This window comes from Chrysochloris asiatica, unplaced genomic scaffold (genome assembly GCF_000296735.1).
Source record: "Chrysochloris asiatica unplaced genomic scaffold, ChrAsi1.0 scaffold00161, whole genome shotgun sequence".
Lineage (NCBI taxonomy): Eukaryota > Metazoa > Chordata > Mammalia > Afrosoricida > Chrysochloridae > Chrysochloris > Chrysochloris asiatica.
The window spans coordinates 164,512-180,247 of record NW_006408679.1 but is presented as its reverse complement, the minus strand read 5'-3'; the positions used below and the strand labels follow the sequence as shown (position 1 = coordinate 180,247).

General features: G+C 37.6%; 1 protein-coding gene across 1 annotated transcript in view; it reads left to right on the top strand.

Moving 5' to 3' along the window:
• Positions 1–15,736, top strand: part of SDCCAG8 (serologically defined colon cancer antigen 8) — a gene marked incomplete at its 3' end in the record, with an annotated part of 318,486 nt that overhangs the window by 232,050 nt on the left and 70,700 nt on the right. Inside the window, exon 13 of the mRNA XM_006871153.1 lies at positions 6,288–6,430. Coding sequence (XP_006871215.1) covers positions 6,288–6,430 — 143 coding nt within the window. The remainder of the gene's footprint in view (positions 1–6,287; positions 6,431–15,736) is intronic.

Here is a 15,736-nt window from a genome sequence, read left to right as displayed (position 1 = left end):
CGGAACAGCTGGTAGTTTCAAACTGCTGACCCTGAGGTTAGCAGCCCAATTCGTAACCACTACGCTACCAGAGCTCCTTTGTCTTTCCCTAGTTAGCCAGAAAAATGCTTAGGTGAAACATCAAACTACTTTGTAGATACTGCAGGTTAATATTGTACTTTGAGAAGAATGTACAATTGGCCTATGACTCTTGTTGATCTTTCATTCATGGACCACTAGATACAGCCAAGGAAACAGCCTTGACCTAGTTGGGTGAGACAAAGGGTTATACTGCCAGTGGGAGCTTGGCAAGAGATTTCTCTTCTAACTGTTAGAGTTGGTGCCATGGCAGCTTTTCCTGACTCAGGGAGTAAGTGTTGAGTCCTGGTCCAGCTGGTTAGATTATCTGTTGATTTTGATTATCTGCACCAATAAGCTCTTTGGCTGGCACAGATAACCAGAAGCAGGCATTAATTTTCCATCTTCTTAACAGAAATGCTATCTAGATTTAAAAACTGCAGTAAGTAAAGTTTTATTCTATTTTCTTGAAACTAATGTTTTATGGATATGAGGGAAATTTTTAATGAGTAGATTGAGAATTCTTTAGTCCCCAATGATAACCATATATCTTTAAGCAGTTTTTTTTTCAAATAAACTTATCACTCTGCTTTTAGAAAGAGGAAAAATCGATAATAATAATAATTTAAAAACAAAAACAAAAGAAACCTTCCCATCAAGTGAATGCTGCATCATAGTGACTCTATAGGACAAAGTATTGCTGCCACATGGGGTTTCCAAGGCTGTAATCCTTGTGGAAGCTGAATGACACATCTTTTTCTCTTGGAGCAGCTGGTCGATTCAAACCACTCGACCTTTCGATTAGCAGTCAAGGATTTAACCACAGCATCTCTGAGCTCTCACTATGTGCTAGGCACTCTGCTTAGTACTCATCATCTCATTTAATTTTCTCAATCGTCTTAGGAGGTTAGTACAGTTACCACTGTCATTTGAGAAGAGAGTGGTTGAATGACTTGTCCAAGGTTTCATAGCTAGACAGTACCAGAGCTATTTTTAGAGCCCTGATTTGTGATTACTCTAAGGCCTATGTTCTTTACCTGTGTGTTTGGCCAACTTTCAGTTCACTATGCAGCCTCTTGCTGATTCATTTTTCCCCCAATAAGGATAAGAAAGCGGCTGACTTATACTTAAAATAGAATACAATATAAGGTACATTTATATTGCTATTGTGTATTGCTTATAAAAATTGTTACATCTTTTCTTTTAAAGTTTGGGATCAAAGGCAATGCAGTCTTAAAATAATAACAAGTCTACAGGTGGATACAAGGATAGACACTCCAACTAGCAGGGAAGGGAAGGCAAACGCGACTGTACCTATCAATATCGAGAGATTTTACAGGATATTTCTACCTATGTGTTTCTTCTGTGTGGTAGAGTCCTGGTGTGGCACTGCAGGATAATGCACTGAACTGTAAGGTTGGTTTGAACTGCAAAGTCGACAATTCAAATCCATCAGATGCACCTTGGAAACGCTATACAGGGTCGCTATGAGTCAGAACCAACTCAACAGTACTTAACAACAACATTTATATGTGCTACATTTCCAGTAGGACATATAGGGGATAAAATTATGAAATTTTCTTATCCATAACCAAACACCTTGAGGAAATGAGTCACTGAACCTGGGGGCTCAGCATCATAGGCTCAGGGAACACTAAGGCCAAGACAGTCTTCTACAGCCTAATTTGATGAGTAGTAACTAGGATTTTAAAAGCTTGCAAGTGGCAACCTAAGGTGTAACAATTTGTCTTTCCCTGTCTGGGGTATAAAAGAATGAAGAAAATTGAAGCTGTATAGAAACTAATAGTTCAAAGGGTTAATGATGGTGAGAACCTCAGCCTCCATGACTCTAAAACAAGAAGAATGAGAAGACACCTGGCTGCCATTACTGATCACTGTGAAAGGAATCTCAACAGAAGGTCCTGGATAGAGTAGGAGAAAAAAGTGGGACAAGACTCAAAATAATGAAAAGAAGACCAGGTTTACTGACCTGCTATAGCTTAGTGGAACCCCTGAGACAGTGGCCTGAAGTCATCCTTCCAGCCTGGAACTGAACTCACTCCTGTGACTCAGCTTTCAGCCAAATAATAGACAGGCCTCTAAGGTAAACAATGACACCAGTGAGATACGCACGCCTTAGAACAGTCAACCAAACAAGATCAAAAGGTTCAGGAGGCAGTAAGATATAGGAAAGAAGGACAAATGGCAACAGGAAGTACAGAGTGAAACTGGGACAATGGCTGTTACATTGTAGGTATTGTAATCAACCTCATGAAACAAAATGTGTAAGAATTATTGTATGGTAAACCAATTTGCTCTGTAAAGTTTCACTTAATGCACAATAAAAATTTTTTTAAAAAAGAACAGAAAGTTTAGAATTTTACAAATTTCTAGTTTCTGTCATTCTTTTGTATCTTCTCAATTAAAAATTATTGCTTCCTCATTGATTTATCCCAATATCTCTCCATTTATTTACATAAATGGGCCTCATGCTTGAAATCTTGCAGCTATCATTTCATTGGTTTTCTTCTTCCAGCCTATGTCACCTTAAAGTGATCATACCCATAGAATCCAGTTTCTGAAAGCTCAGCTTCTGTCTATTTAAGATATGTATTACATGCCTGCCTAAACCATTAACGTTGTTGTTAAGTACTGTGGAATTGGTTCCGACCCATAGCGCCACACCAGGACTCCCTTTTATCTTTAAGAAAAATGTAACTTTATTCATCTAAATATATCATTTCATGAGTTTGTGTGCCGTTAATTTTCTTACATACTGTACTTTTCTTGTCCGTGCTAGTATATACTCCTCATCTATTCAAGATATGTATTAGCATATACAAGGAGCTCCAGTAGCATTGTGATTACAAGTTGGGCTGCTAACCTGAAGGTCAGCAGTTCGTTGAAATGGGAGAAAGATGAGGCTTTCTGCTCCTTTAAAGATTTACAGCCTCGGAAACCCTATGCAGTGTTGCTATGAATTGGAACCGACTCCACGGCACACCACACCTATTACCATATAAGGTATGGAGTCCTGGTGTAGCGCTGTGGGTTAAGCACTGGACCACAAGTTCGATTTGAACCTCAAGGGGTTGTTCATTCCAACCAAAGGCTCTTCAGAAACCCTATACAGGGTAGTTATGAGTTGGAACCGACTGGAAGGCACTTACCCACAACAACATATAAGGTATATGCTAATATAACCTTCATCATGTCAGTGCTTCTATACCCTCATGTATTTTCTCGACAAGTCATGTTGTTGTTAAGTGCCTTCGAGTCGATTCCGACCTATAGCGACCCTGTATAGGGTTTCTAAGGAGCAGCTGGTGAGCTTGAACCACTGACCCTGCAGTTCAAACCAACTTTGCAGTCCAGTGCATTAACCCCCAGCACTACACCAGGACTCCTTGTGGTTGATGATGGTGGTGGTGGTGGTTATGTGCTGTGGAGTCGGTTTGACTCATAGCAACCCTATACAGGGTTTCCGAGGCTGTAAATCTTTACAGGAGCAGAAAGCCTAATCTTTCTCCCATGGAACAGCCGGTAGTTTCAAACTGCTGACCGTGAGATTAGCAGTCCAATTCTTAAACATTGTGCTACATGTCATTAGGCCTGTTTTATATGTTTTGTATTTGTGTGTGTCTCATTTCTCCAACTGACTTGTTAATTCCTGAATGTAAAGATGGAGACTTTCTGAGCCCATTACAATAGTACCTTGCATATTGTTGTGAAGTACCGACGAGTCAGTTCCGACTCATAGCATTCCTGTATAGGATTTCCAAGGAGTGGCTGGTGAACTTGAACCATCCACCTTGCGATTCAAACCAACCTTGCATTTCAGCACATTAATCCGCAGCACCATATGGCACTGTGGAAAAACATAAACGAAAATTTGCAGTTTTAAAGTCAACATATAATTGTAATTCTATATTTTGTGTGTGTGTGTGTGTGTATGTGTGTGAATTTAATAAATGTTAGACAATAATAGCCTTTTCTATTATATTCTTTAATCTCTTTAATTACACTTACAATTCTAAGTACAGTCTTGTGTCGCTTAATGTACACGATATGTTCTGTAGAATAGGACATTATGTGATTTGGGTGTTGTGTGAACACCATATGAGGGGGCTTCAAAAAGTTCATGGAAATATTCTTTTATCTTTCAATTCCATTTTTCCTATAAACCTTTTGAAGCCCCCTAATATTACATACAAATGTTGTTGTCATTAAGTGCTGTTGAGTCGGTTCTGACTCATAGTGACCCTGTAGAGAGTTTCCAAGAAGCATTTGTTGAGTTTGAACCACCAGCCTCTCGGTTCAAACCGACCTTGTGGTCCAGTGCTTATCCTACACCAGAACTCCTTATATACAGATAGTCCCAAGCTTATGAATGAGTTCTACTCCTAAATCTGCTTTTAAGTCATATTTGTATATAAATTGGAATAATTAGGTATGATACATATTTAATGTCAGAGAGGCAAATGTTTGTATTAGTATATAGTATAAAGTGTACTTTTCTATGTATTTTTTTGCCATTGTTGTTAAGCGCCATCAAGTCTGTTCTGACTCATAGCGACCCTTCATAGGGTTTCTAAGCAGCAGCTAGTGGGTTTGAACCACCAACCTTGTGGTTAGCAGTCCAATGTTTATTCTATAGCACCAAACCAAATAATATTAAATAAACACTCCAGATACACTCAAATCTTTAACATAAGAATACAGTAATAATAATGATGTTTTGATATGCATCACAAAGTAGCACTTGTTTGTTATTACAAACCATTGAATGTCCCTCAAACTTTTAATATAATAGGTTTTGCAGAGATAGGAACCATGGAAGTATATGAAGTCAGACATTTTCTCAGTGGGTGTTATGCAGTGCATAACTATACTGGGATAGTGTTCATAATTTAAAATATTTTGAAGAAATGAGACTCATTTAGTCTCTTGAAAGATATTGAAAGTCTACCCTGAATTAAAATAATATACTTATTATCATATTAGGTTTTTTAAAATAAAAGCAGTATTTGAGAAATTATTATGAATGTCCATGATTTATTATATTGTTAGTGGTTTTGATGGGGATAAACAAAATATTTATAGATTACAAACACAAGAAAAAACATACAGATTAACTGCCTATTTATCTTGCCTGATGGACTAAATATAGTTGGAGATTGTTCATAATATTGAATAATGATACAAGGAAAAATTTTCATGAACTTAAATATTAAGTTTAAAATACTATACTTATTCATGATTTTGTTTGTAGTTTTGTACATTGAAATTGCTACTTTTGATGGAATTTGAAAACATTTCTTTGTTTTACTTCCCCTTCGTGCTTTCTCTTGTCTTAATAGTGTAAATATTTTTAAATGTTCATATGTTTCTTTATCTTTTGTTTAATTTTATAACTATTTTATGATAAATATATTTTACTTTAATGTAAAAATTATTTTAAACTATATTCTCTGTAGGGCTTGTTACTTTGACATATTTGATTTTCAGTAGATAATGATAATTTCATCCTAAGCCAAGAAATAGACTATCATTAATTTTTAGATATTTTAGATATTCCTGTTTATGTTATTATTCTCAGTGTGCTTCTGTTGCCTTTTTTGTAATGTTATTTTGCTTTGGGCTAGAAATCTCATACACTCTAAATGCTTAAATATTCTCATACTGTATTTTTTCCCAAATTATGTTTTTTCCAAATGATATTGAGCACTGTAAAGATACCTTCTTTTAAAACTCACACTTTCTAAAACATATTTAAATGATTTAATCCTTTAATTTGGCTTTCAAAACATCAAAAATTGAACTATAATTATCTATCAGAATTAAGAATCACAAAAACATGATTTAAATCCTTGCAAGTGTTTTATCTAATCTGACAAGCAAAAATATTAAAATTTGAAAGTAGTAACAGTATAGATTCATATTATTTTTTAAAGAGAATGAGCCTTAGAAAGAAATTGTAGGTAATCCATTTTGACTATGTTCACTTAATCATTTCATTTTTAAAATTAGACTTCATTTTACGATCCAAAAAATCCTCACTAATGTGCATTTTTGGATGTGTTAATTCCCTTTGTCATGAAATGGAAGCCTAAATTTCCTAATAATTTTTCACCACATTAAAATTTATGGAATAGAGAAAAATGAAGTAATTTTGAATTCGAGTGCATGTATTTTATATGGATGCCTTTTTCCCTTTCTTTCTACCTAAGGAAATAGAAAAATTGAGATTAGCACTGAGTGAATGCAGGCAGCATTTGGAACAGGAGCAGCAGAAGGGAGCTGGAGCCAGAGAGGAATGCCTGAAACTGACAGAACTGCTGGGCGAATCCGAACACCAACTGCACCTCACCAGGTACTGCCTAATCTCATTATGCGCCATAGCACCAATTTCATTTCACTAATTTTTGCCACAGGCTTCCAAGCAGTTGTTAGACTTAGTCTTAGTCATTCAATTCACACACAGCTTTCAGGCATATTAACAAAAGTGGGGATGTGGTAAGCAAAACACCCAGACATGTGAATGATAAGTGTGGCAGGGAATTACTGATATATTACAAAACCTTTCATCTACAGTGCTCAAATATTTAGGTAATTCTCTATCAATATAGGAAAAATGACATCTTTCTCCTACCACTACCTCTCTTGTTAATTCTATGTCTAATAAAAATTCTGAACTAAAAAGTCTGAGAAATATATTTAGAAGAATAATCAGATACTATTCATGGTGAAAGAGGCAAAGTAAAAGACACCCTAAGATGCAAGTTGTGATGGAACTTTTACAAAATAAGAAATCTGAGTCCAAATTAAAGGTGGTATATAATTTAAAGATGAAATTGAAGGACACAGCTCATGCTCAAATCAGTATTTATAACAATATGTATACTGTCATAATTTTAAATGGCCCTGGTTCCTTCTTCCAATATGGTGATATGATCCTGAGTGTCATAAAACTTCAGTAAATATGTAGCTCAGCCCTAAATTACAATAAGACTTTAGAAAGCAAGTATTGTTAATTTGCTGTATTGGAAAACCCACACACATACGCAAATAAACACACAGAGAAGAACGTGTAAAACTGAGTAGATATTTCACATTACCATATAAGTAGTTTCGTCTCACTTTTGAGTTTTAGTATGATCTTTCACTTTGCAGGTCAAACCTATGGATTCGTTCAGTTTTTACAGAGAAGTTTGTCAAAACACGTGTGTAAGTTTATGGTATTTGGCTTGGCTCATAAATTAGAAAAACACTGGTCTTCCAATCATAGTAATATGTTGAATTTAAACTATGAAAAGGGGACTGATCCCTTTTACATGAAATGTGACAATGTAATTCTAAGCACGGTATGATAACAGATGGAGGAAAGCACCACTTGCACAGCCTGCATTTGGAGGAAAAAATATTCTAGAGGTTGGTGAACCTCCCAAAGTTTTGGGTTAGTGTTAAGATGCCTCCAGTTCTGTTAAAATCAAAGTTTGTTAAAAACATTTTGTTATGATAATGTTCCAAATGACTTGCCAACTTCCCTCTTAAACAATGAAAGAAAAAGAGAAAGACAGGGGGAAAAAGAAGAGAAAAGAAAATTATTTATATATTTATGCTATCTGAGAAAAATCCCAAGAGATGAAACACTTTCCTGAGAAAAGATTGCTTAATACTGCAGAATAAGAACTGTTCTGTGAATGCTCATTTAAAGTACTATTGTAGAATTGAGAATATAATGTTAACATAGTTCTTGTGGGTATTTAATCAGTTATTTAATCTTAGAAGTTTCGGATTTTAGCTGTATCATGAGAATGCTAATAATTTTTCTTCTCTGTTAGACTTGTATTGAGAATCAACCATTTGTGTACTAAGTACTACTATACCACAGAGATAGGACAGCTTTTAATGTCTCAGTGTGGCTGAGCTTCAGTAAATAAATATTAATGCTGGTTTTGCCCTTTTGTCGTATTCAGAGAGTTAATTTCTGAAGTCACAATCCGTAGAGAGTTTTCTTGTGCAGTGTCAATTTGGACTGTCTGACAAGATCAGTTTCTTGCAAGTAGAGCATATTAAGATGCAGCAACTGCTGAAAATGGACGAGTGGTAACTAATTCCTTTGTTCTTAAGAAAAATGGTTTTGGTTGGCTCCATGGAAAGCTTTTTTCTGTTGCATTTTATTTACAGCAATTCTACAAAAACTTAAACTAGATTTACATGAAATAAAGCTTAATTACTGTTCTTCTAACTGCAGCACTTTTGGTAAGCATTTTGTACTTCTTAGTTTATGTTGATTTAAATTGACACCCATAAGTTTAAAGGTGGCAATTTAAAATGCAAGGAACTGTGTATATATCTCCTTTTGTACTAAATATGCAACTTGGTTATTAAGATAAATATTTCTAATACACTTTTTTGGGATTATAAGATTTTGCTTTTTCTCACTATTCTGAATATTAATTCAGAGTATTTAGGTGCATGACTATGAAAAGTTATAGCTTTCTTTTTTAGGGTTGTTGGTAGGTGCTGTTGAGTTGGTTTTAATTCATACAACCCTGTATAGGGTTTCCAAGAAATGGCTGGTGGGTTTGAACCACTGACCTTGTGGTTAGCAGTCCAGTGCTTATCCCACAGTATGCCATACCAGGACTCCTTTTTCCCTGTAGACCAGTTGAAATAAATAACCCCCAGATAACGTAGGTAATGCTTAAGTATTTAGTCTCAACTCAAACATTTCAGACATGTCCTAAACAAAGTTTAAAATTGAATATGGAAGCTATATGATAAAATAGTGATGAAATAGGGATCCAAATCTTTAGGGACAAAGAAAATTTAAAACTTGGAGTACATATCTGTAGATCAATTTGAAGAAAAATAACCTACTTTTTGATGTTTTCCTTTATTATTCAGTTGGACTTGAAAATAGTAACTAGAAATCCAGTGTTTATGGAGGAACCAAGTGGTATGCATAATATTAATTTATTCAACAAGTATTTACTGAACACTTAATATCTATGAGTACTTTGCTTGGCTCTGAGACTAGATCAATAAGGTTCATTTTCTACACTTAGTTCGCCCACATTTTACTCAATGATCCAGACCTCTGTGTTGCAATATAACCAAGTATGATAATAATGCAATAAGAGAAGTAAAGTTAACATAGGAGCATGTGGGAAGGATGGTTGAATCATTCATTCTGCATCAGAGGTGAAGGTGAGAGTCAGGGAAGGCTTTCTCGAGGAGGATGTACTTGGTAGGAATTTTGATTAATGAGTTCATGAGTAAGACTTATCAAAGTAGGAAAAGTTTTATTGAAATAGCCACAACTAGCCTTTACATGTTACCTATTGCTGCTTTCTCACTAGCAAGGAAAAGTTGAGTAGTTTCAACAAAACCTCAGATGTTTACTATCTGGCGCTTTACAGCAAATGTTTAGCAATCTCTGACTAAGGAGATTCTTTATTTCAAGTAAATCTTTAAGGAACCCTGGTGGCACAGCAGGTTAAACACTGGGTGCTAACTGCAAAGTAGATGGTTCAAAGCTACCAGACACTTTGAGGGAGAAAGATGTGACAATCAGACACCCTACGGAGCAATTCTACTCTGTCCCATAGGATCAGGATGAGTCATAATTGACTTCACCACAGTGGGTTGGGTTTGGTTAATTCAAGTAAGAATTCTAGAGAGCCTGAACTAAGAAAGACAGGTTCAAATGGGTATTTAAAAGGTCATTGAAAATATTGTGAAAAACTAATTACTTAGGGAAAGATAATTGACAGGGGCCAAAAAGATAGTAATGAAGTCTGGATTCTGTCTCAGTAAAATGAAAATGAGAAAGGAAGTTGCATATTTAAGAACTATTTAGGGTAGCAATGTTGTTGTTGTTAAGTACCTTTGAGTCAGTTCTGACTCATAGTGATGCGGTATATGGTTTCCGTGCCACACTAGAATCCCAGTACAGAATTAAAGGTGACTCCAGAGTTACCAGAGCTCTGGTAGCATAGTGGGTTACAAGTTGAATTGCTAACCACAGTAGTTCAAATCTACCAGCCACTCTGTGGGAGAAAGATGAGGCTTTCTGTTCCCATAAAATGTACAGCCTCAGAATCCCTATACAGGGTTGCTGTGAGTAGAAACTGACTCCACAGCATACAACCACAACCATAGTTTTAGCCTAAATTGACTGGATGTTCCACTAACCCAACTAAACCAAACCTAGTCCCACTGCCACTGAGTTAATTCTGCCTCTTATTGACCCTGTATAGGCTTCTGAGGCAGTAAATCTTTATGGGAGTGAAAAGTCTCATATTTTGCCCGTGGAGAAAGAGTGGCTGGTGGGTTTGAACTGCTGACTTTGTGGTTAGCAGCCCATTGCTTATCTTGTAGTACACCACAGCTCCTTAATAAGCCAACTAATGGTTGGTGGTTATGTGCTGTGTAGTCAGTTCTGACTCATAGCAACTCTGTATAGATCGTCCAACGCTGTAAATTTTTATGGGAGCAGAAAGCCTCATCTTTCTCTCACAGAACCGCTGGTAGTTTCAAGTTGCTGACCATGAAATTAACAGCCCAACTCGTAACCACTACGCTAACAGAGTTCCTTATTAATCTGACTAGGGAGCCTAAAAGAATTAATCAGAGGAAAATAATGAGTTGTATTTTGGAAGTCAATAGAGATGACCAGTAATAGATCTGATGTGAAGAGAAAGGTCATGACTAGAGACCTGGATCTGGTCACTTTTACATGGAGGTACTCATTGTATCCAAGGGATTGAGTGAAATCACATAGAGTACTACGTTTTAATAGTAAAACCACCAGCACAAAAAACTGGACTAGAGCCTTCAGATCTATATTAAAATAATCTACTGTTAAGGGGAATTATTCAAAGGATGCTTTGGCTAAGTAGCAATTAAAAACATTTGCCTTTCTTCTTAGCAGAGGCCCCCAGTTTGCCTGGGGTTGAAAAAACTTAACTTTTAGGATATTTTATCATGATTTCACTATTTTTGCAACTTTTGACAAATTACTTAATTCTTCAAGCATGCTGACTTGGTGTGGTTGTTGTTGTTGTTAGGTGCCATCTAGTCGGTACTGACCCATAGCGACCTTATGCACAGCAGAACGAAACACTGCCCAATCCTGGGCCAACCTCACTACTGTTGTCACGCTTGAGTCCATCGATGCTGCCAATTGGTGTGGTGCATAGGATAAACACGAAACTAATAACCAACCACAAGGTTGATGGTTAAAACCCACCAGTTAGTCCTTGGGAACCTTATACTATGAATCAGAATCGACTTGACATCACATAACAACAACAGCAAGATGATTTTACATTTTCTTTTAGTTCTGATGGTCAAGGATTTTAACCATGACTTGAGGCAACCATTATTAAGTTCCTGTTTCTGCATGTTAGGCTTTTAAATTATATGGCAGATCCTTTGTCTAAGATACTTCCTTAATTTGAACTTCAGAGAAACTTTAAAGAAATGTCCTTCATACTGTGTACTTGCATTCATTATAACTTAGGCTCTTTTGACTTCTCACAAAGGTTATAAAAACGCATCCTCATACCCTTCCTGTCTCTTTGGCTAACCACTACGAAGTAACATTTATAAAGTACTGCCTAGACTGTGTCACCCTATTCTTAAATCCTTATGATTACAGAGTGTTTAACATGGCAATACAAGGCAATCCTCAATAAACTCCCAACCTTCTTGTCTTATTTAACCACTGCCGTGGGCTCTGGTAGCATAGTGGTTACAAATCGGGCTGTGGACCTTAAGGTCAGCAGTTCAAAACTACCAGCTGTTCTGTGGGAGAAAGATGAGGCTTTCTGCTCCCGTAAAGATTTATAGCCTCGGAAACCCTGTACAGGGTCGCTATGAGTCAGAACCAATTCCACGGCACATAACAACAACAACATGGGTTAACACAGAGTCCTGGAGTGGCACTGTAGACTAATGCATCAGATTGCAAAGTCGTTTGAACTGCAGGGCCAGTGGTTCAAGCTCACCAGCTGATCCTTGGAAACCCTATACAGGGTTGCTATGGGTCAGAATCAACTCAACGGCACTTAACAACAACAACTATGGGTTCATGCAAAGCCCTAGTGTGGTGCTGTGGGTTAATGCGCCAGACTGCAAAATTGGTTTGAACCACAAGGTCAGCAGTTCAAGCTCACCAGGTGCTCCTCCGAAACCCTATACAGAGTCACTATGTGTTGGAACCAACTCTAAGGCACTTAACAACAATAACAACAATGGCTTAATGCAAGGAGCTCTGGTAGTCTGGGGGTTAGGAGTTGGGTTGCTAACCTCAAAGTCAGCAGTTCAAAACTACCAGCTGTTCCACAGGCGAAAGATGAGGCTTTCTGCTCCTATAAAGATTCTACAGACTTGGAAACCCTGTACAGGGTCGCTATGAGTCGGAACCAGCTTTACAGCACACCACCACCACTATGGGTTAATATGTTAGACTACAAGGTTGGTTTGTACTGTAAGGTCAGCAGGTCAAGCTCACTAGCCGCTCCTTGGAAACCCTATACAGGCCTGCTATGAGTTAGAACCAACTTGACAGCACTTAACAACAAGTCTTCTCACATGCCAATTTCTACCCTGATTTAAACACATGCACATTTGGACTTTTCACTCCTTTTGCTGTTCTGACACCTAGAATACCCCTTTGACCTTTTCTCATTCTATTAGAATCTTACCTTCTTTGAATGGTCTCCTTGTGATTAAAAGAGTAATAATCAGCATGATCATTAAGCATACATGTTATTGTTGTTCAATTCCATCCTGTCAATTCTGAATCATAGTGACCCCCTTGGGCAGAATGGAACTGCCCATAGAGTTTTTGGCCATAATATGTGAAATCACCGGGTGCGTTCAGTCAGCTTTTCAATTAGTACCCAAGTGTTTAACCATTGTGGCACCAGGATGCCTTTAAGACTACATAACCGAGATATATATGAAAACAAAGGCAAGACTACTTTCTTCCGGCTATCTCTGTTAAATACTATCCAAGCGACTCTTTTTCCATAACAAACTTTCAAGTCCATTTTTTTATGTCCATTTATGGAGCATTTCCTGCTGCCAGATAGTGTGCTACAGATGAGGCAGATGTAAAAATAAACATCCTCAGATGCTGCCCTTCAGAAGCTTCTAGGTTAGTCGGGAAGAAAAGATAATAAATGCATAGCTGGTAGGATAACTGACGGATCCTGAAGGATCACTCCAGATAAGGTGATCTTTGTGGATTCAGACATAGGACAATGGAAACTGAAAGATATCCATATAGGGGAAACACTGACATTTAGGGGTACATAGTATATAAATAAGCTCTGGTAGCGTAGTGGTTACGAATCAGGCTGCTAACTTCAAAGTTGGCAGTTCGAAACTACCAGGGGTTCCGCAGGAGAAAGATGAGGCATTCTGCTCCCATAAAGATTTACAGCCTCGGAGACCCTGTGCAAGATCTCTATGAGTCGGAACAGACTCCACGGTACTTAACTACAACAACAGTGTATATATGAAAGTAAGTTAAATACATGTACCTTAATATTTAAATTTCTAAAAATATCAGTCTTGGAGGTTACAAATATCTTAGTGTCTTCCTAGTGCACTACTATATGTAGTGATGATGCTGAGTGCCACTGAGTAGGTTTTGACTCATAGTGACCCTTTAAAGGTTTCTAAGGCTGTAAATCTTTACAGGAACCTTACCTTTCTCCCTGAGAGCGACTGGCAAATTTGGACTGCTGACCTTGCAGCTTGTAATCCATTATGCTACCAGGGCTCCTTATTAAATGTAGTAGCTCATTTAAAAAATAAATAATACTGGTAATATTTAACAGCAGTAGCTAACATTTACTGAGCTGAGTGGTTTTCATGTAGTCATTCCAATAGTTTTATGCAGTATGGACTATTATTTTCCATATTTTATAGGTGAGGAAATTAAAGCACAGAGAAGAAAATGATTTATCTAAGGTCGCATGGTTGATAGTCTATGAATGCAGGCTCTGACCCCCGGTAATCTTCCTTCAAAAACTATATACCTATCCACCAGACTAATTCTGCTGACTTGTTTAGGAAATGAATTAAAGCAATTGTTCCTAAAAAGACATTTAAGGGAAAGGCTAACAGTTTTATAATAAAAGTGTTGTTGTTGTTATGTGCTGTTTAGTCAGTCCCAACTCATAGTGACTGTGTATAGGGTTTCCAAGGAGTGGCTGGTGAGTTTGAACCGCCAACCTTGCAGTACAAACCAACTTTGCTGTCCAGCCCATTAACCCACACCAGAACTCTATAGAAGTGTTAACAGGTCCCCTTTGTACTGATATACATACATACATGATTGTTGTTGTTGTTGTTGTTAAGTGCCGTCGAGTCGGTTCCGACCCATAGCGACCCTGTACAGGGTTTCCGAGGGTGTAAATCTTTACGGGAGTAGAAAGCCTCATCTTTCTCCCGCGGAGCAGCTGGTAGTTTCGAACCGCTGACCTTAAGGTTCGCAGCCCGATTCGTAACCACTACGCTACCAGAGCTCCTTTAGTGGCTCTGAATTTTCACTTCAGTCCATGTGATTTAGTAATTTAATATATTATATAACAACCCTTTACTTCTTCACTTTATTTTCACCTAAGAGGAAAGAGGGACTTTTTTTTTTAAGTGGAAATTTCTTCACGTATTTGTTGTTGACATGCCCAAATACCTTGAGAGACCTAGAGGTTTAAATTCCTCTCACACGACTATAATTACGTATATGTAGGCAAGTCATAAATGTTTATATAGCTGTTTTAAACCACTGATGGAAGAAAGTACCCTTCTCCATACCTATTGTATCTGTCTTGGAACACATTGTTTTGATTCTTGCATTTTTTTCTCAGAAGGCATTTGGCACTTATTTGGAGGGGAAATACTACATGATGCCACCTTTTGTTTATTTTCCAGAGAGTGAAGGGTTGCAAAACTAGGTGCCTACCATGATTTTCCTACTTGTAATAAAGGAGCTCATGTAGTGTAGTGGTTATGAGTCGGGCTGCCAACCTCAAGGTCAGCAGTTCAAAACTACCAGCTGTTCTGCGGGGGAAATATGAGGCATTCTGCTCCCATAAAGATTTACAGCTTCGGAAACCCTGTGCAGGGTCACTATGAGTCAGAACCAACTCCACGGTACTTAACAGCAACAAAGTGAAGCTGGAGTTTATCTCAGCAGGGGGGCGGCCCTCCTTTAAAATTCTTATTATGTTTTTAATAATCTATGCATCTAAGACTTTCTCAGAGTAGGAATCTGAGTTGAGAGTGCAAAAACTGGGTATTGCTGTAACCTACTATTGCAATCCACATGTGAAGATCTGAGCTGTGACTTAGAGAGATGGCGACTTGAACTGTAGTATTTATATCTTTCCTGAAACAGAAAGGATATAGCGTAGCAGTTACTATCATGATGATGGATTACTTGTAGAGGTGCTGAACATGCTTCCTCTATAGAGCTAATTGACATATAACTTCCACGTTGTTGTTGTTGTTGTTAGGTGCCATCGAGTCGGTACTGACTCATAAGGACCTTATGCACAGCAGAATGAAACACTGCACGATCCTGGGCCAACCTCATTACTGTTGCCACGCTTGAGTCCATCGATGCTGCCACTTGGTCAATCCATCTCCTTGG